This window comes from Anastrepha obliqua, chromosome 4, assembly GCF_027943255.1.
Source record: "Anastrepha obliqua isolate idAnaObli1 chromosome 4, idAnaObli1_1.0, whole genome shotgun sequence".
Lineage (NCBI taxonomy): Eukaryota > Metazoa > Arthropoda > Insecta > Diptera > Tephritidae > Anastrepha > Anastrepha obliqua.
Genome location: NC_072895.1, coordinates 89,438,046 through 89,459,014, shown reverse-complemented (window position 1 = coordinate 89,459,014; position 20,969 = coordinate 89,438,046). Strand labels below are relative to the sequence as shown.

The following is a 20,969-nucleotide window of genomic DNA, read 5'->3' as shown; positions in this document are numbered from 1 at the left end:
ACGTGCGTACATACATATTTACATATACAAGTGTGTATATATTTATATTATAATGTGCGTTTAGCGCTTGTGTGTGGACGTGTGGGTGTGTGCGATCGGCTTGTCAACACTTGCAACACGTTTTCACCATAAATCGCCTGAGTGATGGCTCCATGTGCGTCAGAGGCTGCTACATACGTACATTGAAGGAGCGGCAGCTTGTATCGAAAGGGAAAGTCTTAGCTTTAAGACCAACAAATGGGTTAATATGTGTGAAAAATAGTGTAGAGGATTTTCTTTGAGTAATTTGGACTCTCTGGGGTGTTGGTCAAATAGTCGTTTGTAATTTTTGTAAGTACAAACTTTGTACAAATTTAAATAACAAAACTTTCCTTTTTTGTGCTAAATTACTCGAAAAGAGCTGAATAAAAATAGAGCGCTAGAAAGAGTCTTAGATATACTACATAGTGGGTCTGTAGCTAATGGGGACCTACTATCGAACGTGCAGCACGCTTACCTGAAAAGGATATCTACGGAAACAACCCTTCATGAAGTTAATGGGCATATTGAGAAGTCATTACATCAGGTACAATGTACCGCGGCAGATTTTGTAAGCACAGAAGGGGGCTTTACCAACATATCGATAGAAACCATAATCGATTCGTTAGTAACTATCGGAGTCAACGAATGCGTGAATAACTGGATCCGATGTATTTCCAGCAGCAAACGGAGATGCAACGGTTACCCAATCTGTATGCACAGGTACTCCACGGGGTGGGGTCCTGTCTCCATGGGTCCTAGAACAAGATTTTACTGCAGCTCAAGAGAGGGGGTTTAAGGTAGTGTCGTACGCTAATGATGTCGAGATTCTAGCAACATCTTTATTTAGCGAAATTAGCGAAATACTAGAAAGAGCTCTGGGGAAGATAAATAGATGGACTGCGAGCACTGGCCTAATGTTAGCAACATTCCTCAGTTCAGATGCCCATCCATCAATGGGGTTGAAATTCCGCTTACAGACAGAACGACATATCTAAGAGTAGTGCTAAATCCGCAGCTTAACTGGAGGTACAAACGGGTAGAAAAAGTTTATGTAGCTTATTACACTTGCAATAGAGGGATCAGCAGAAATTGGAGCTTAAAGCCTAAACTCGCAGGCATAACTGGAGCCATAAGATCGTGCCCAGCCGAGGCACTTAATGTCATGCTCTACTTGTTGCCGATAGACTTACAACTGCGACTAACAGCAACGAATACCGCCTTCAGGATGAAAGAAAATGGTTTTTGGAATGATACGACGTTTGGTCATAATGTTATCTTAAACAGTCAAAGGCTTACTGTAGCAGCCCATCAGATTTTACTACCGCTACTCTAGACTTCAGAATTGAGTTTAAGGTAAAGTTCCTTATGTGAAAGGAATGGAATTTGAATTCAGAAGTCGAACAGAATACAACTGCACTTTACACTGACGGATCCAAGATGGAATGCGGCATAGGCGCCGGTGTATATTCGAAAGATCTTGAAACTTCCAAGTTCTTCCACCAGGGGAACTGGAATAGTATTTTTCAAGCAGAAGTTCTCGGGATAAGAGAAGCTTGCAGGATAATTAAAAACCATCCGCAACAACTATCGGAAGTACGTATTTTTTCAAATTCAAATTCAAAAATTGTCAGACAATGCAAAGAAGAACTTAATGCTTTAGCACGCACAACAGACATCATTCACATCTGGGTACCTGGCCATAGGAACATGATGAATCGGCTGATGAATTGGCAAGACGAATCCGAAGCACCCTTATGAGACCTCCAACGGGCAGATATCTACAGCCAGCTGTTGATGCAACGGAGGGGGCTCATGGGATTTAGGTTATCGCACTACCGCAGGCTGTCGAAGAAAGGAGCACCGAGTGACCTTAAGCGTCTGGCTGCTTAGCCCAGGCATTTACACAGAAAGGGCTCAACAGTCGCCTTCTCTGAAAGGTCCCCACAGCTTCTGCAATGGGGCTTAAATGGTAATGCCACCTTTTTTCTTTATGAGTGCCGATCCTCGAATGACTTGTAAACATAGCTACAGATTTGGAAATTGAATGGCGTGGGGTCCCTAAGACTATCTGCGTCCTGCGTCCATTCTGCTGGGGCTATTGGATTTTCGAAATAGCACACGCAGAAATGGGTTTCTTAGATAAAAGGACTAACACAGTTTGAAAACATTTTAAATTTCTAAAATAAAACCTAATATGTGAAACATTTAAATGATTTTATGGAAAAAAAATCTCAAATAAAGAGATCCATATCGAAGAACGATACCCACTTCTTAATTATTTTTCAACGGTTGTTGATAGAATCCTGATTAATAAATTACATTACGTTGTTCGCCGGAAAGCGCATTCATTGAAGGTGGTGGCACCAAGCCAACAACAATGTTTTGTACATTTGATTGTCAAAGCAAAGTATTGGGAAAGCAGAAAGTAAAGAATGAATTCGCCTGGTTTTATGCTGGGCTGACAGACACATGGACAAGGCGAAAGAAAAAAAAACAAATCAGCTGATTTACCGATACCACCCAAGAATGATAGAAGACAAGATTGCGTCTTTCGAATTCGCCGTGTCGTAATAGTCCATCTATAAACAAACAAAAGGAAGGGGAATTATCATACTTGTTTGTGAGGAAGAAGAATAGGCGCAAGCAATAGAAACAGCCAAACACAAGAAATTATACGCACACACACACACACACATTTTCTTGCCACGTCATTTTCTGGCTGAAGTCAGACTTGTCAAAATCGCGAAAAATAAAGTAACTGTTTTTTACTGGCGCCTCCTTAGAAACTCAATTCGCCTTTGTTACCACCTTAAATAAATTCGCCTTGGTTCGCAGTTAGTTCCGTTTAGTCTGTTTCAAATGGCTGCATTACAAAATCAAATTTTTCGCGCAAAAGAGCGATTGTTTCGTTAGCTGTGTGACAAGCGGCACCGTGCTGTTGAAACCACATATCGTCCACATCCATATCTTCCAATTCGGGCCATAAAAAGTTCGTTATCATCTCACGATAGCGAACACTATTCACAGTAACTACCTGACTGGCCTCATTGGAAAAAATACGCCCCAATGATGCCGCCGGCCCATAAACCGCACCAAACAGTCACTCTTTGTGGGTGCATTGGTTTTTCGGCAATCACTCTTGGATTATCATTCGCCCAAATGCGGCAATTCTGCTTATTGACGAATCCACTGAGGTAAAAATGTGCCTCATCACTGAAGATGAAGTGCGCGATATGCCCGTTTTTATAGTGCAGAAAAAACTTAGGTACGGTTCACATTCAACATCGGCCCTTGAAGTTTAGCCACCCTTTATATATTTAAACAATAACGATTTTAAAGCAATTATGATTTTCTTTCATTAAATTGAGTCGAATTGCATATAGGGATAAACATACATCAACTAAAGCTGGCGCATTTTAAAGTGATTTTCTTTTTTGCTTTCAGTTTTCCGTTGATTCTTCTTCTTTTTCGGGCGCGAACGTTTCAATGATTTCCAATTCGCCCAAGAAGATAAAAGTTAAAAACATTGCATACAAAATTAAATTGAAAACACCTATACTACGGCGAGCCCAAAAATTTGTCAATGTCGCCCAGACTAAAACAGATGTAGTGGCTATAAACAGGAAAATAACGCAATTTTCGCCCAAGCTGCCTTGCATAACCTTAAACAAAACGACAAAATGTGTCGAAATTTCAATAATTGTTAATTTCAATAACAAATCTACATACCTGTACAGGTTTTCCGGTATCAAATGTTCGGTACATAAAAACCCCACCCAAAGATGTAATTGAATCTGAAATATGAAACATTGGTAAGTGACAACATATCAATTGCATGATTTGGTGGTGTTTCTTATAATTACTGAAAAACGGACCGCCGAAACAGGCAGCATATCCCATTCTTGGATATCCGTGGCGGGCCAATGTAAGGATTGATATCAAGTCACTAATACTATTCCCCCACGCTTGCAAAGTGCAGTCAAGAAATGAATTGCTTCTGTTAGTAACCATGCCAATGGTCTCCAATATTTCGTCTGATTCAGTAGCACAGAAGTAAATGATTAAAGCGGAACCGCCGGCACCATACAAAGCCATAGCCTAGACAGAAAAACAATTTAAGAAAAAAAAATACGAATGAGAAATTTTTAAACGAGGGCGGTTCAATAAGTACCTGTGTTTGATAACAGAAGGCGTTCTTGAGCGAAGTTAGTGTTAGCATTATCGCTTGCTGCCATCTATCAAACGGCGGAAAAATAAATTTCAAACTGATTGATAGGTTAATTTGGTTTTGGCAGCTATTCGAGTAAGACGTGTTTCGTTATTTTCGCTAAGATGGGAAAAGAGCAGTAACGTTCGGTAATTGGCTTTTGGTTTTTAAATGGGGAAAAATGTGAGAAGATAAAAACAAAGTTTTATGCTGTCTTTGCAAACGCTTCGCCATCCACGACCACACTTAGATATTATATGTATATAATTGGCGCGTAAATGGTCGGATGAAAGCATGCCTGCCGATTGGAATATAAGTGTGCTCTGCCCAATCCATAAGAAGGGCGATCCTGCAATCTGTGCCAATTACCGGGGGAGTAGTCTTCTAAATATCGCCTATAAGGTTCTAGTGAGCGTATTGTGTGAAAGGCTGAAGCCCACCGTCAACCAACTGATTGGACCTTATCAGTGTGGCTTCAGACCTGGAAAGTCTACCATCGACGAAATATTCACAATACGCCAAATCTTGGAAAATACCCATGAAAGGAGAATCGACACACACCATCTTTTCGTCGACTTCAAAGCTGCATTCGACAGTACGGAAAGGAGTTACTTGTATGCCGCGATGTCTGAATTTGGTATCCCCACAAAACTAATACGGCTTTGCAAGATGATGTTGCTCAACACCAGCAGCGCCGTCAGAATTGGGAAGGACCTCTCCGAGCCGTTTGATACCAAACGAGGTTTCAGACAGGGTGACTCGCTGCCGTGTGACTTCTTTAACCTGATGTTGGAGAATATCGTACGGGCTGCAGAACTTAATCGCTCAGGCATAATATTTTATAAGAGCGTACAATTGCTGGCGTATGCTGATGATATTGACATCATCGGCCTTAACAACCGCGCTGTTAGTTCTGCCTTCTCCAAACTGGATAAGGAGGCAAAGCGAATGGGTTTGGTGGTGAACGAGGACAAAACGAAGTACCTCCTGTCTTCAAACAAACAGTCGGCGTACTCGCGTATCGACACCCACGTCACTGTTGACAGTTATAATTTCGAGGTTGTAAAAGACTTCGTGTATTTAGGAACCAGCATTAACACCGATAACAATGTCAGCCTTGAAATCCAACGTAGAATCTCTCTTGCCAACAAGTGCTACTTTGGACTAAGTAGGCAACTGAGCAGTAAAGTCCTCTCTCGACGAACAAAACTAACACTCTACAAGACTCTCATCATGCCCGTCCTAACGTATGGCGCAGAAGCTTGGACGATGACAACATCCGATGAAGCGACGCTTGGAGTGTTCGAGAGAAAGATTCTGCGTAAGATTTTTGGACCTTTGTACGTTGGCAACGGCGAATATCGCAGGCGATGAGCTGTATGAGCTTTACGACGATATAGATATAGCGCAGCGAATAAAAATCCAGTGGCTACGTTGGCTGGGTCATGTCGTTCGAATGGACACAAACGCTCCGGCTTTGAAAGTATTCGATGCGGTACCAGCTGGTGGTAGCAGAGGAAGAGGGCGGCCTCCTCTGCGTTGGAAAGATCAGGTGTAGAAGGACTTGACTTCACTTGGTGTGTCCAATTGGCGCCGGTTAGCACGAGAAAGAAACGACTGGCGCGCTTTTTTAAACTCGGCCAAAATCGCGTAAGCGGTTATCGCGCCAATTAAGAAGAAGAATTGGCGCGTTCTCCCTTTATTTGGGTGTTTGGCCGGGCTCCTCCTCCTATTTGTGGCGTGCGTCTTGATATCTTTCCACAAATACAGCGACCTTCAGTTTCAAGCTGACTCCGAAAGGCAGATATTTTTTATGGGGAGCTTTTTCATAGCAGAAATACACTCGGAGGCTTGCGAGAGTCGACCGCTATTTGAAAAACCTTTTTCTTCATTTTTGTTCTTTCACGGAGATTCGAACCGACGTTCTTCTCTGAATTCCGAATGGTAGTCACACACCCACACATTCGGCTACGACGGCCGCAGTTAGGTATTGATTCAACGAGTTTAAACGTGGGCGGAAAGCCGTTTTTGATGAGGAGCCACCAGGGCGCCCGACAGACGTGGTTACCGGGCAAATCATTCAAGAAGTCCACAGATATGATTCTCGCTGATCGACGAACGAAAGTGCGCCAAGTAACAGAGTTCATAGGTGTGACAACCGGAACGGCAATTAATATTTTACCTGATAAGTTGGCGATGAAAAAATTGTCGGCCCGATAGGTGCTGCGATTGCTCACGGTGGACAACAAAAGGATGGAACTGTTAACTTTGAAGCAGTGTTTGGAGCAATTTAGGCGAGTATCCGAAGGAATATTTGCGTCGAGTTGTCACCGCTGAAGAAACCTGGATTCAAGATTATACACCAGAAATTAATTAAGCAACAATCAAAACAATGGATTTCTCCTGGTGAATCTGCTCCAAAGAAAGCGAAGACAGTCCAATCGGTCGGAAAAGTCAAAGCAACGATTTTTTAGGATGCGAACGGTGTCATCCTCATGGACTTTTTAGAAAAAGGAAGAAGGATCACTGGATAATACTACATATATTGAATAATTGGACGGCTTTCACAAAAAATTGAAAGCGACACGGCCGCATTTGGCGAAAAAGAAGGTGCTATTTCACCACGATAACGCACCAGCACTTTCAACCGGAGTCGTCGCCGCCAAACTGCATGAATTGCGTTATGAATTGCTACCGCACCCCCCGTATTCACCCGAACTGGCTCCCTGCGACTTTTTCTTGTTCCCTAACATAAAGAAATTACTCGTAGGAAAAAAATGTAGTTCAAACGACAAATTCTATTTTTTGGAGTGTTTAAAATCATGGCCGGAGCATCGGGAGAAGTGTATCTCCCTAAAAGGAGACGACGTAGAAAAAAAAATATTTTTTTTATGAATGATATCTTCATTTCTAACACGGGTACTTATTGAACTCCCCTCGTATATGCAGATTATGATGTGCAACTGACTTCATGGTAAGCGGGTGGAAGATCGGTGCGTGTTGAATATAGCATATAACAAGCGGTGGGAACGGTAAGCAGTAATGTATAACTACATAGTGGAATGCCTAATAAATATACATTCTTAGCTGCAAGTAAACGAAATGCGATTATTATCAGTCATTTCGGTTTCATAAAGACTTACCAAGCGTATACACAATAATCAACGGTACCCAAGGCAATTGAAGCGAGTTTAATAGTTTCGACCATCCATGCCGTTCTTGTTCATAGTCCACCACCGGTATAAACAGGCGCAGGACTAATACCACTGGCGCCGTGATAATGAGATAAATCTTCTCTACACTATTACTATCCAACCACTCTTCTTCCTTTATGGGCTGTAAAGACTCGAAAAATTGCTTCCGTAAATCCTTATTGGGATCATTTAACGAGGCGTTAAAAGACATTAATCGAGTTTTATGTACATTTATGGCCGCTAGGGAGGTGCGATCGCGTATTTCAATTCCAGCCTCTGCACGTAGTAGATCCAATTTCGCAAGATTTGCAACTAATAGAAAAGAAGTTGCATTTAACAAACTGAAAAATAGGTAAGGCCGTAATTCTTTTTTAAATCTAACTCCACACACATATACAATATATGGATAATATGTACATATGTGTATAAAAAATTGTCTAAGAACACTTCTTTATTTGCAAATTCTTAATACAGAATGTAAGCGATCAGAGTAATAAATTGCTCATTAATTTTAATGCAAATTCGATAAATAATTCTTTCTTCTTTTTTACATTTAACAAAACTATAACATGTTCGATACGAGATGTGTTCAAAAAGTAACGCAAATTTTGTGTTTTTACAAAAGTTATTTATTTATTCATTAATATCTATTTTCTCCCCTTCAAAGTAATCCGCATGAGATATTACGCACTTGTGCCAACGTTTTTTCTAATCTTCGAAGAACTTCAAAAAATCATGTTTTTTTCATTTTGTTCAGCTCCTCCTTCGATGCCGTCTTTATCTCGTCAATCGTAGCGTAGCATCGTCCTTTTATGGGCCTCTTCAGTTTCGGGAACAAGAAAAAGGTCCAGAGGGGGCCAGATCTGGGGAATGTGGTGGATGTGGCATCATTAGTGTATTGTTTTTCGCCTTAAAAGTCGCGCACAAGCAACGATGTGTGAGCAGAGGCGATATCTTGATGCAGAGCCAATTTTTGTTCTTCTACAAATCCGAGCGTTTCTGACGGATGGCGGATTGCTTCGCGCAAATTGCTCATAACTTGCAGGTAATATTCTTTATTGACCGTTTTACCCTGTGGCAAGAGCTCATGATGCACAATGCCCCTGCAATCGAAGAAAACGGTAAGCAAAACTTCTACATTCGACCGAACTTGGCGCGCCATTTTCGGTGTTGGTTCGTGCGGCAGCTTCCATTGAGATAATTGATCTTTGGTTTCCACGTCATAACCATAAACACACGATTCGTCACCTGTTATGACCCTCTGGAGCAAATTTGGGTCGACGCGGACAGAGTCCAATATCCCATTGGGCAATGTTCCTGCGATGCTGCTTTTGTTCGAAATTGAGCAGTTTTGGTACAAATTTTGCGACGACCCGTCTCATGCCCAAATCATTGAAAAAAAAAACGAATGGCATGAGCCAATCGATATGTCTAGGCCTGCAGAAACTTCTCTAACGGTGATTCGACGATTGGCCAATACCATTTTCTTCAATTCATCAATTTTTTCGTCTGTTGTTGAAGTGCTCGGGCGTACGGCACGCTTTTCGTCGTTCACATCTTCTCGGCCTTCTGAGAACATTTTGTACCACCGATAAACGTTGCTTTGGTCCAAAGTAGCTTCTCCGTATGACACAGTCAACATTCGTAATACATCCGCGCACTCAATTTCGTTTTTCACACAAAATTTGATGGAGGTTCTTTGATCCATCTTTTTGAATAGGAAAAAAATCGAAGACGAGCCGAGACACGTGCAAGCAAAGCAGCTGTGAACAATTAACTGAACATTCAAATGGCCGAACTCGTAAGTGGGAGACATGAGTACCAACATATCGCCACAAAAAAATCGAAATTCGAATATACGTAACCTGCGAAAATTCAAAATTAGCGATACTTTTTGAGCTTCGGATTGCTTCAACCAACCGCCCAAACGTCCTTAATCCTGTCCACTCTCTTATGTTACGTAGCCAAGATATTTGTTTACTTCCAATTCCTCGTTTGCCTTCGATTTTATCTTGCAGTTGCAACCGCTCATATTGAGGGCCACGCATATATATATATATATATATATATATATACAGTAGATTCTGTTTTTATACGGTAGATACGTCCCGCACGAAACAGCATAAAAAAAAATAAATAAAAAAAGCTACCAGTTCTATAGTAAAACTATAGATACGTTTCAAAATTGCTAAGAACCGTATAAATCTGAAATAATGTAATAAAATCGCATAAAAAAGGACACTAGTCCCATATTATAACTATAGATACGTTCCATAGACCGCATGAATCTGAAATAATTAAATAAACAAAATATTGTATTTTTGAAAATTATATCTTTATTTAAGGGGTAACACCACTGTAGAAATTTCAAAAAATTGATTTTTTTTTTTTATAAGCTTAAAAAATTCTTTGAACCTTTTAAAATACAGAACAAGAAGTTTTATACGTTACCGAAGTTTATTTCATAAATATTTTAAGCTTTTAACCAAGCGTTAGTGACTGCTACCTAACGACTTCTCCAAATTTCCAAACTTTAAACGCGTTTTTCTCAAAACACGTTTTCTGAAATTGGCACGCAGCATAACTCAAACAATTTTAAATATTTTTAATCAGGTTTTTCACTACGTCTGTATAATAACCTTCTTAAGAGAAGAGCGTAGGGGATTTTCGATAGATTAATTTAAACGATTGTTAAAATTATTTAAGTGCCGTTTTTTTAGTCCAAAATAGAGTGTTTTCCTTCAAATGCTTGTTAATTCCACAAAAATAAATATTTTTTAAATCCCCTACGTGTTTCTCTAGCTATTCTTATCTAGATTAAGAAAAAAAATGTTTCTTTGTTCCAGATTAAAATTTGCACCCTCTGTGCTGCGTGCCGCGGAGCTCCTTCAAGAGAAACTACATTACAAAATGTCTCCAATGCCGCCATTTTGTAAAATTTTTCGATCAAACTTTGTAGTTTTGTATTTTAGTATATAAGTAATAACTTCCCAAATCAGAGTGATTGTTTCCCCTTTCCTTCTATACAAAAAAATTCTTTAAAAATCGTGTTTATTTTACGCGTGTACAGTGGTGTTACCCCTTAAGAAACGTCAGAATCGAAAAATAAATTTACATCAGAAATAGAAGCAGACAATACCCACATGTTGCGCATTCGTTTAGGATTTGGCGTAAAATCACTTTCGTCACTTGAGGAAATGTACACGTCTGATCTAGATGGTTATGCAGGCGGTTCCATACTTGTAGGGTTAGCATTTCTGATGTAATCTGTGATGAGTTTTTGCTTAACTGGTTTAGAATCTTGTTTATATGTACAATTCCCGATAGGTCGACATGCATTTTTTAATTAAAAAAAAATCGCACTATTTCAAAACCGCATAAAAACAGAACCTACTGTATATATAATTGGCGCCTACACCCTGTTTGGGTGTTTGGCCGAGCTCCTCCTCCTATTTGTGGTGTGCGTCTTGATGTTGTTCCACAAATGGAGGGGCCTATAGTTTCAAGCTGACTCCGAACGGCAGATATTTTTATGAGGAGCTTTTTCATGGCAGAAATACACTCGGAGGTTTGCCATTGCCTGCCGAATGGCGACCGCTATTAGAAAAATGTTTTTATTAATTTTGGTGTTTCACCGAGATTCGAACCAACGTTTTCTCTGAATTCCGAATGGTAATCACGCGCCAACCCATTCGGCTACGGCGGCCGCGCATAAGATGGCCAAAATATGCGGTTTTGCGTCGCTTTATCTTCAATAACAGCTCTGTATCCTTTCTAAGTTTCGTTAAGACTTTTTTGTTTCTAACTTTGTTTATCCACGATATTTTCATCACTCGCCGATAGCACCACATCTCAAACGCCTCTAATTTATTCATATTCGTAACCTTTAGTATCCATGCCTCCACAACGTACAACAAAACAGACCAAACGTAACATCTAAGACACCGAAGATGTAATTTCATGTTCAAGCTTTTATTGGAAAGAACTTTCCTGTGATTGAAGAAAACTTCCCTCGCTGCTTCAATCCGACCGCAAATTTCTCTATCATTTGTCCATATTTCGCTAAGCCAACATCTTAGGTACTTAAATCGGGATACTCTTTGGATCGGATTGTCATATATGTACGTAAATGTTTGAATTGGGAGATTTTTTGAGAGTTTTTTGAAACAACGAATGAAATTAGTTTTTTGTGTATTAATACTTAAGCCGTATTGCAGACTTTTTTCGCCGACTTCTTTCAGAAGATATTGCAGTTCATTAATTTAGTCAGCCAATATTGTGGTGTCATCAGCAAATCGTATGTTATTTATTATTTCGCCGTTGACTTTTATTCCCAAGTCGACTGATGCCAAAGCATCTGCAAATGTATATTCCGAGTATAAATTGAAGAGCATTGGTGCTAAAACACATCCTTGGCGAACTCCGCTTTTGATTGAAACTTCACTCGTCAAATCATTTTGTAGCCACACATTCGCAGTTTGGCCCCAACACAAGTTGGAAATGCACCTTATTTCTTTTTCATTAATATTCAATTGCCTTAAAATCTCAAATAGTTTTGTATGCAGAATCTTATCAAGAGCCTTTTCATAGTCAATAAAGCATAAAAAATATCTTTCTGGACGTCTTTACAGTTTTGTACTAGGACTCGACGGCTGAACAAAGTTTCAAGCGTTCTCATAGCTTGTTTGAATCCGAATTGTGTACGACCCATTGATTGTTCGCATTTTGTAAATAAACGGTTGTGAAGGATCTTAAGGAATATTTTCAAGCAATGACTCATTCAACTAATGATTCGATAATCATCGCATTTGTTAGCTCTGGATTCTTTAAGCAACGGCACGAAGGTCCACTGCAGCCATTGCTTTGGATATACCCCATTATCGTAGATTTTATGAAATATTTGAACCATAATTCCTACAAGATTAATCTTCATCTACAAGTTTATATAATTCAACTGGAATTTCATCCGGACCTACAGATGTTTCATTTTTTCCAGAATTTATTGCTTTTAACACTTCCTCTTTTGTTATGTTTTGGTCCGACAATATATCATTTTTAACGTTGAAATCGAAGTCTTGCCTGGATTCATTATTAAATAAACCCTTCACATATTTTCCCAAGTAGTTTTTATTTCTTCTTCCCCTGAAATTATTTCATTTCCATCGTTCGCGAGAACACCGAAGGTGTTTTTTCTGTAGATACCGAAAGTTTCTTTAATTTTTTTATGTACTCAACTCATTGTACCCCAAACGAATGTGCATTCTTCTCACTTTATAGTACATAAAAGCATAACCTCCGGCAAAAACAAAGTGTTCGCTCATTTTTGCTCAATGTCCGTCCAACTATTCCTTAAAATGCAAATATTTACCTTCTAGAAATTCACATAACACATGATAATTTTTAATATCTCAGTTCACGCGCAGCTTCGATTTTTTCTCGCAAAAGCTTTAGCATAACTACATAGGCATGCATGCATGAGGTCGCCCCTCGGCAGGCAATGGCAAGTCTTCGAGTGTATTGCTACCATGAAAAAGCTCCTCGGAAAAAACCAGCTGCCGTTCGTCGGCGGCATAAAGCTCCATTTGTGGAGCAACACCACAAATTGGAGGAGCCTATGGAGACAAAAGGTTGTCCCGTCCACAACGAGAAACAATTACAGCCGGAAGCCATGCAGACAGAGGATGGCAACGAGCCAGCAGTCAACCTAACCCAAATCAACCTACACTGCGCAATAGTGACCTCGGCCATCACAACGCGAGAAGGTCTGTCAGAGGAAATCTGGGAATGATACTGACTCAAGAGGGCCATCGAACACAGAAAATACTGCCATTCCTCATAAGGTGTTATGCTAGCTAATACGCATAGCAAGGAATGCGGGAAGCAATTTAATAAACACTGTGCGTGTAAAATTTCGCCATCCCGAGCAACATGCCTATAGGGCAGAAATGTCTACATACACTGCGTTTTATCATTTGTCCATGAAGATCCCAAGATCCTGCCACTTGTGAGCTTGTAAAGCACTAAGCGAAACGGAAACATGCAAAAGCTAATCTGCAAATGGATCGAGTTCTTCCTACTACGTACCAGCTTCATAATAGTAAAGGGTTTCTGTAGGCGGAGACCCCATAAACACCCTTTGGAGCCTTACTGATGACTTACTGCACTTGGTGACTAACAAAGGCATCCATTGTCAGAGACGGATGATTTTGTAATCATAGCAAGAGGTAAGCTCGAGAATACGCTTTGGGATATAGATGTGTTGAAGTGGGTTGGAATATAAACCCTTCAAAAAACAGACATCATTCCCTTCACCAGGAGAAAAGATCTTTACCATAATTAAGGTCGATCACCTTGGACGGAGACGCTATCAGTGAGGTACCTTGGCATTATCGTGAACGTAAAGCGTAACCGAAAAAGGCATGCGAATGCAACCCTGTGCAAAACAACACCCCTGCACAATGCGGATTTTTCGACACATTTTGTGCATAAATACTAGAGCAGATAATTAATAACCGATTTTAACACTTTTTTCTCTTAAAATGCTCGTAAATGATTTTTGAAGAGATTGCCTATGCCCAAATTTCAATTTTTTTTATTACACTAAAACACATCCTTAAATAGAGGTACCTTTGTGAAAACTTCAGAAAATGTGTGTATTCAAATTCGGTTTGGCATTTTTGTATTATAGTTCTAATGAACGGTAATACGTCCCAGCAACGGTAATACACCCCTTACGAGATGAAATCATCCCCTAATTACCTAAAAACTTAACCCTCTAGTGCCCAAATTTTATTTTTGAATGAAAAAAATTGCATTGGGTGGGGATTATGGTAAAATTATAGGTTCTTTATCAAGAAAATGAAATTTTGTTCCTTGATCCGATTATATAGGGATAAAATCTTACCCCGCCTGCAGGCGGCTTTGGGAAAGAACGCCAAAAAAAATCTAAATGAAAAACTTGCAAATTCAGTGTATTACGTACATACTTTTATTGAACGAAACAAAAAGTTTTTAACAGAAATCAATACAAAACAAACAGTCAGTCTTATTTCAAATAGTTTTAGAAAAATGTCTACAAAAGAAAGGCATGCTTTTGGGCATAAATAGGCAGTTGGTGCAAATTATTTATGGTGAAAATTGTGAAAGCACTCCTTTTGCTGGGAAAAACAAAGATTCAGATTACATTTTCGGCACACGATTTGAGTTTCGGAGGTGCAGCCAGGATATTTGCACCTTTTTTAACCGGTGCGTGATAAAAACTTAGCAAAATGTCCAACTTCGTCGTAGCGAACGTCGTCAGGAGGTAAGTCAGCTTTTCTTCCAGTAAATTTTACTTGACGAGTTTGTCATGGACGACCTGGAGCTCTTGGTATGGAAGAATATTGTTGTTTGCAGAGTACGTATGCGATCTCTGCCCGGAAGTTCGGCAGTTGGTACTGCCTAGCATGCGTGTCAATCTTGTTAATTCTTCTGAACAAAACATAAGCGTTTATCATGGCCATATCAAGCAGGTGTATAAAAGGTCGGTTTGTGTACTTATTGCTCTTTACCGGAATCTTATACCGCCCAATTAGTCCATCCATGAGGTCGACGCCCCCCATATGACTATTATATTCACGGACTAAATTGGGGCAATCGACATCAACAAATTTTTTTTCTGAGCGGACGAACCGCGACACCTTGTTTATAACATTTGTTTCATTCTGGAAGGGCTTTCGCCTCCGTAACTCGATGCGAGTCGCACTATTTTATTGTTCTTCCAAACTGATAAAGAAATGTCAACTCATAAAGCAGATCCACAAAATTCAATTGAATATCCACGGGGTTGTTTTCTGAGATCAAGATCTGTCGGAAGTTTGCAATTCGGAATTCGATTTGAACGAATAGTTCCCAGTGAATGTATCCCGCGTGATTTTAGATAAACCAGAAGTGGCAGTGACGTGTAATAGTTGTCGAAATATGTTATATGGTTTTTAAAATCTGGAATATTACAGGACAATCGGACCACCACATTCGCTGATGCCCCAAGATCTGGTGTATCAGTCAGAACATCATTGTCTCCTGCGCCGCAATATATTTCTAAGTTATAACAAAATCCGAAAGAGTCACACAAAACGAAGAGTTTTATACCCCATTTATGTGGTTTATCTGGCAGATTTTGTCGAAGGAAAGTCCTCATCTTCGTTGCGCACATTTGTTCATCGACACATAAACGTTGAGTCATCGGAATGGACTGAAACCTGTTATTGAAATGATCCACGATAGGTCTTATTTTATACAAGCGGTCGTAATCTGGAGCATTTTTATCAGGTAACTTCTCGTTATCATTGAAATGCAAGTTGCTTCTTATTAGATCAAATCGATTTCGTGACATTGTCTCCTGAATTATTTGGAACGCATATTCACCCCAGTATGAACGGACGTTTGGACATATAAAATAAAATACCAATATATTTTCGTATTTCCGAACGCTATAGAGATTAGTTTGTTCCACGATGTGGTCGATGACACTGTCGCCCAAAATGTACTCGAAGCACTTAAAGGGAGTGCCAAGACTTTTTATATCATCTCCCAAATCGGGTTCAGAAAAACCAATCGCTGATTTATCTAGCACTAAGTTCTTCTTTCGCCACAACATTTTCTTAAAGGTCTGCGATTTAGGATCGATATCATTAACTGACCCAACAATCTCACCTGGATCGGTTATGATAGTTTCAATACGTTGACCGACAACCTGCTCACCAGGAGCTTTGCGTTTGCGATCCTGTGATTGCGGAATATTTGAGTAAGTCGAAGTAGATGGGGATAATACATGTGCAAACGACGCGGGACTTCCATTTAAATTGACACACACTTCTGATTCCAGCATAGAATCTGACAAATTTACCGCCCTGTTAATCACCTCGTCAATTCCAGTGTCGATAGGTAATTCTGCATCGTCGACATCTTCGTCTAAAAGATCTTCCAAATCTTCTTCCACGTCTGTATCATCGTCGATTTCTAGTAAATCCAAAAATGTTGCAATATCTTCATCATTAAGGGATGATAATTTACACTTTTGTCGTTGATCCATTTCTAAAAAACCAAACCTTTAAGGGGGTAGTATGGTATTTTTTTTTTTTTTCATTTTTTTTTTTTTTTTTTTTTTTTAATTATTCTATAACATCTTAAGATTATTGTGTGAAAGTTTGAAGTTCATTGGAGTAAAATTGACAAAGACACAAAGGATTAAGTATCTACCTCTCCAACCGGATTTCACGCTGCCGAAATCTTTAAACGCGTTTTTCTCACACTTGCCTTTTTTACGGTCGGTGTCCACTGTAGATTCATATCTACTGCACCGATTCTTTTCAAATTTGGTTTTTTTGTTTCTTTACTTTATTCACGAGGTAATGACGTCGAGTTTTTTTTTTTTAAATTTTGTCATATTTTAAAACAACAAAGTTTTCAAGTTTTTTTTATGAAAAATGGGTGTTTTGACTTCAAAGCGCTTTAAAAAATTAAAAAAAAAAAAATTCGACGTTGTTACCTGCGAAACTTTATTAGCTGATGAAATCAATTTGGTTTTTTGATTTTAGTTGATCCAGTATAGTCCAGTCAAAAGAGACGAAAAAAAATAGCCAACTTCGTAATTTTAGGAGTATGCGAGTTTATGATTTTATTATGTAAAGCCCATCACTGTGAACTTAAGTTTGAGTTTTCGGGGTCGGGGGTTGTGTCCCGCGGCCGCCATCTTGGAAATAAGGGTGCAACTAGTTTTTTGCAATTATCTCGTGAATTTCGAAAGTTACGAAAATTTTGTAGAAATACTTTTTTGTAGATAATAATATTATCTACAACTTTCATTCAAAACGTTTTATTGTAAAATTAATAATAAAAAAGTTATAAACAAAATTACGCGAAAAATTAAGGGATGCATTGTTTTAAAGCGTAATAACTTCTTTTTTATAGATTTTATGGAAAATATACTTTAGAGCTTTTTTATAGAGCATTCTTTTGTGAACATTTTTGTCTATAAGTTTTTTCCGCTCTCTTTATTTAGTCGTATGATTTTGAGCTGCTAAGCGGAGCAACCAATACATTAGCGAAGCGCGTACATGATTACACAGGCCGACAAAATTTAACCAACATTCAGACCCAGAAACCAGACTATATATTTCCAAAGGTTTATGATGCGCTAAATCCAAATCTGGATTTCAAAATGCGATATCTCTGCGAACAAAAATGATATTTGAGCAAGCAAAATGTCATTTGAAAAAAGAAGGATTGTATTTAAAGATGCCATCCTTTAATTTTGGTGAAAGAAAACATCTGCAAGGCTACATAACCTCAAACATGGGCAAAAATGGTGTTTTTTGCACTTTTAGGTTAGGATATCTCAAAAACCAGAGCTGATAGAGCAATTCTGAGGCCAGATTTGGATTTAGCGCATCATAAACCTTTGGAAATATATAGTCTGGTTTCTGGGTCTGAATGTTGGTTAAATTTTGTCGGCCTGTGTAATCATGTACGCGCTTCGCTAATGTATTGGTTGATCCGCTTAGCAGCTCAAAATCATACGACTAAATAAAGATAGCGGAAAAAACTTATAGACAAAAATGTTCACAAAAGAATGCTCTATAAAAAAGCTCTGAAGTATATTTTCCATAAAATCTATAAAAAAGAAGTTATTACGCTTTAAAACAATGCATCCCTTAATTTTTCGCGTAATTTTGTTTATAACTTTTTTATTATTAATTTTACAATAAAACGTTTTGAATGAAAGTTGTAGATAATATTATTATCTACAAAAAAGTATTTCTACAAAATTTTCGTAACTTTCGAAATTCACGAGATAATTGCAAAAAACTAGTTGCACCCTTATTTCCAAGATGGCGGCCGCGGGACACAACCCCCGACCCCGAAAACTCAAACTTAAGTTCACAGTGATGGGCTTTACATAATAAAACCATAAACTCGCATACTCCTAAAATTACGAAGTTAAATCTTCTTTTGACTGGACTAGTAATGAGTTCTGAGGGGCACCGCAATAAAACTTTTTTATAAGACGTCCGCGAAGATTCGCTGCCACCAACTCATTTCTTCATAAAAATCAATGAAAATTTCACACAATATTCTTTAAATATGACTTTATAATGAAGTAATTTTAAAATTTTGAATAAATCAACTGTGTCGACAAAAAAAATTTCGAAAAATATGCTTGTTTTACACCGAATTAACCATACTACCCCCTTAAGCTTAGCCCCCCTCTAAAAATATCAAAATTTCAAACTTACCGCATAGTGTTATTTATTCCGAGTTATCCCAGGACCGCATATAGACGGGCTGTCTTCAAAGATTTATAAAATACAGAAAACACTTTTTTTTTTGTTATTATTTTTAACTTTCGTATTTTGAACACAACCAGCAACACTATGATAATTTTTATTATAAGCTAAATACACTTCTAATATTTTTATTTAATTTTTAAAATACACCACTTATGCAGAATAATTAATTTAACGGCACTTCACTATTTTCCGACTTCAAATGACTAAGACGGCTGATTAAAAAACAAGACGCTGCTACAAATGCACCAGCAATAATTTTGGGACTTCCCCGAATTAGAAAAAGTTTAAAAAGTAACGAAATGGTATTTTAGAAGGGAATAAGCGTGAAATAAACTTAGGCCGTCTACAGGCAGTCTTGGGTACTAGATGGTTAATAATTAAACTTTTTCAAGGACTAACCTAGAATATTCACCGAAAAAATTTCAAAAAATTTATACATACGTTTTTTGGGTTGTTGAGTCCGAATTCTTTATCAGTTTATACTTTCGGGGTCAAATGAAAGGTCAATTCAAGGTGAAACACGGAATAATCACCAGAAATATTAAAAAAAGTATGGTATGTATTTTTGCGATTGCTGAGTCTGAATTCGTTATCAGTTTGTCCTCTCAAATTGAAGGTCAGTTCAAGGTCAAACATGAAATATACACTAGAGAACTTAAAAAAATTCATAAGTATATATGTTTTCAAAGTTGGTGAGTCGGAATTCGTTATCAGCCTGTCCTTTCGGTGTCAAATTGAAGGTCAGTTCAAGGTCAAACATAGAACATTCAGCGGAAAAATTAAAAAAAAAATTAAGTACATACTTTTGGGATGCTGAGTCCGAATTCATTGTCCGTTTGCTCTTATGGGGTCAAATTCAAGGTCAATTCAAGGTCAATATTAAAAAAAGTTGAGGTATACGTTTTTGAGGTTGCTGAATCAGAATCCATTGTACGTTTGTCCCTGCGAGGTAAATCCTAGCTCTATATCCATTTGGCCTTATTCCAAGGTATTCAATAGCTTTGTTATCGGGGGAAACTCTCCTGGACTAGGGGGAAACCCTATTATTCCACTTTCTTTTTTGTGATATACTAAAGTACAAAACATTGTTGCTTCATTTAGTAGTTCAGCCACAGGAAACGTGTGACTTGGGAAGGTCTCGGCACAGGTAAATTGATCTCATCCAATACTATGGAACAGTTGAGCCCGCGGCTCACGGTATCACAATAATTATAGTTTTTGAGGAGAGGTTTAAAATTCAAGTGGGATTTATGGTCGCAAAACATAGCTGACTGTGCCCATGGATAGTTTTATCATCTTTTTCCAAACTAAAGAGTATTCGGAATGAACGAATTGCCATTCAGAGCGACAGTCTGGCAATACCCAAGGCTATTTCTTACTTTGAACTATTCGTTCAAAAATATCTAAAACAGAAGCAGCTAATTCATTGGCTAGAGAGGTTCCGACCTCGCTACGAATAGCACCCGAGCCCTTCCATGCCACAGGATAACATACCATTAAGGAAGATCTTAGAAGTGAAGAGCTAAGGCTACGAGATAGAATCTGGCACCAAACTGTGGTCATTATTGGAAGGACGACAATAAGTACTCCTTATTGGGAGGGTGCAATAAAAAGAGATTGGAACATCTCATAAGCCTCTTCAAGAACAAACTGGGAATACTGAATGGCATTCGCACAGATCACTGCAGGTTGCGCTGCCACCTGCGTAGACTCGCCATATGGTCCACCGACTCCAATCGCTTTCGCCATGAATCTCCGGAAACTCCAATACATTTTCCTCTCGAATGCGAAGCCTGAGCGCTAAGAAGGAGTAGACACCTCGGCCGAATACGGTCAGAAGATAGCACACGCGCTCAGCTCGAACCGGCTCCATCTTGGAGCTACTGACTGAGGTAACTGGATTTGAATGAGTTACGATAACGAGACGCAATGATGAAATTTGTATAAAATTTAGTTAATACTAAAAAAATAACAGGGCATCATAAATTTATATTAAACGGTTTACCTGTTCTATATTTTGTATCCCTCATCTTCGATTGCAGCACTAAAATGAAAAAAAGGGTGTGATTATTATCAGTTAGTAAAGACGCATTTTACAAAATGCAGGCGCACTTACATGCAATGCTTTGTTTCAGCAAAAATTGTTCCATAAATATAACGAAGAGATATGATATATACACCGACAATATAACTGAAATGTGAGAAAAGAATATTATG

The 20,969-nt window shown here is 38.7% G+C and overlaps 1 protein-coding gene across 1 annotated transcript in view; it reads right to left on the bottom strand.

Annotated features, from left to right (window-relative positions):
* Positions 1-3,341: 3,341 nt before the first annotated feature.
* LOC129246173 (mitochondrial sodium/calcium exchanger protein-like) overlaps positions 3,342-20,969 on the bottom strand; it is a 37,049-nt gene continuing 19,421 nt past the window's right edge. The window contains exons 4-10 of the mRNA XM_054884752.1: positions 20,869-20,943; positions 20,758-20,796; positions 7,372-7,734; positions 7,197-7,315; positions 3,885-4,119; positions 3,751-3,815; positions 3,342-3,683 (exon numbers count right to left, since the gene is read on the bottom strand). Of these exons, the coding sequence (XP_054740727.1) occupies positions 3,462-3,683; positions 3,751-3,815; positions 3,885-4,119; positions 7,197-7,315; positions 7,372-7,734; positions 20,758-20,796; positions 20,869-20,943 (1,118 nt within the window). The 3' untranslated portion in view covers positions 3,342-3,461. The remainder of the gene's footprint in view (positions 3,684-3,750; positions 3,816-3,884; positions 4,120-7,196; positions 7,316-7,371; positions 7,735-20,757; positions 20,797-20,868; positions 20,944-20,969) is intronic.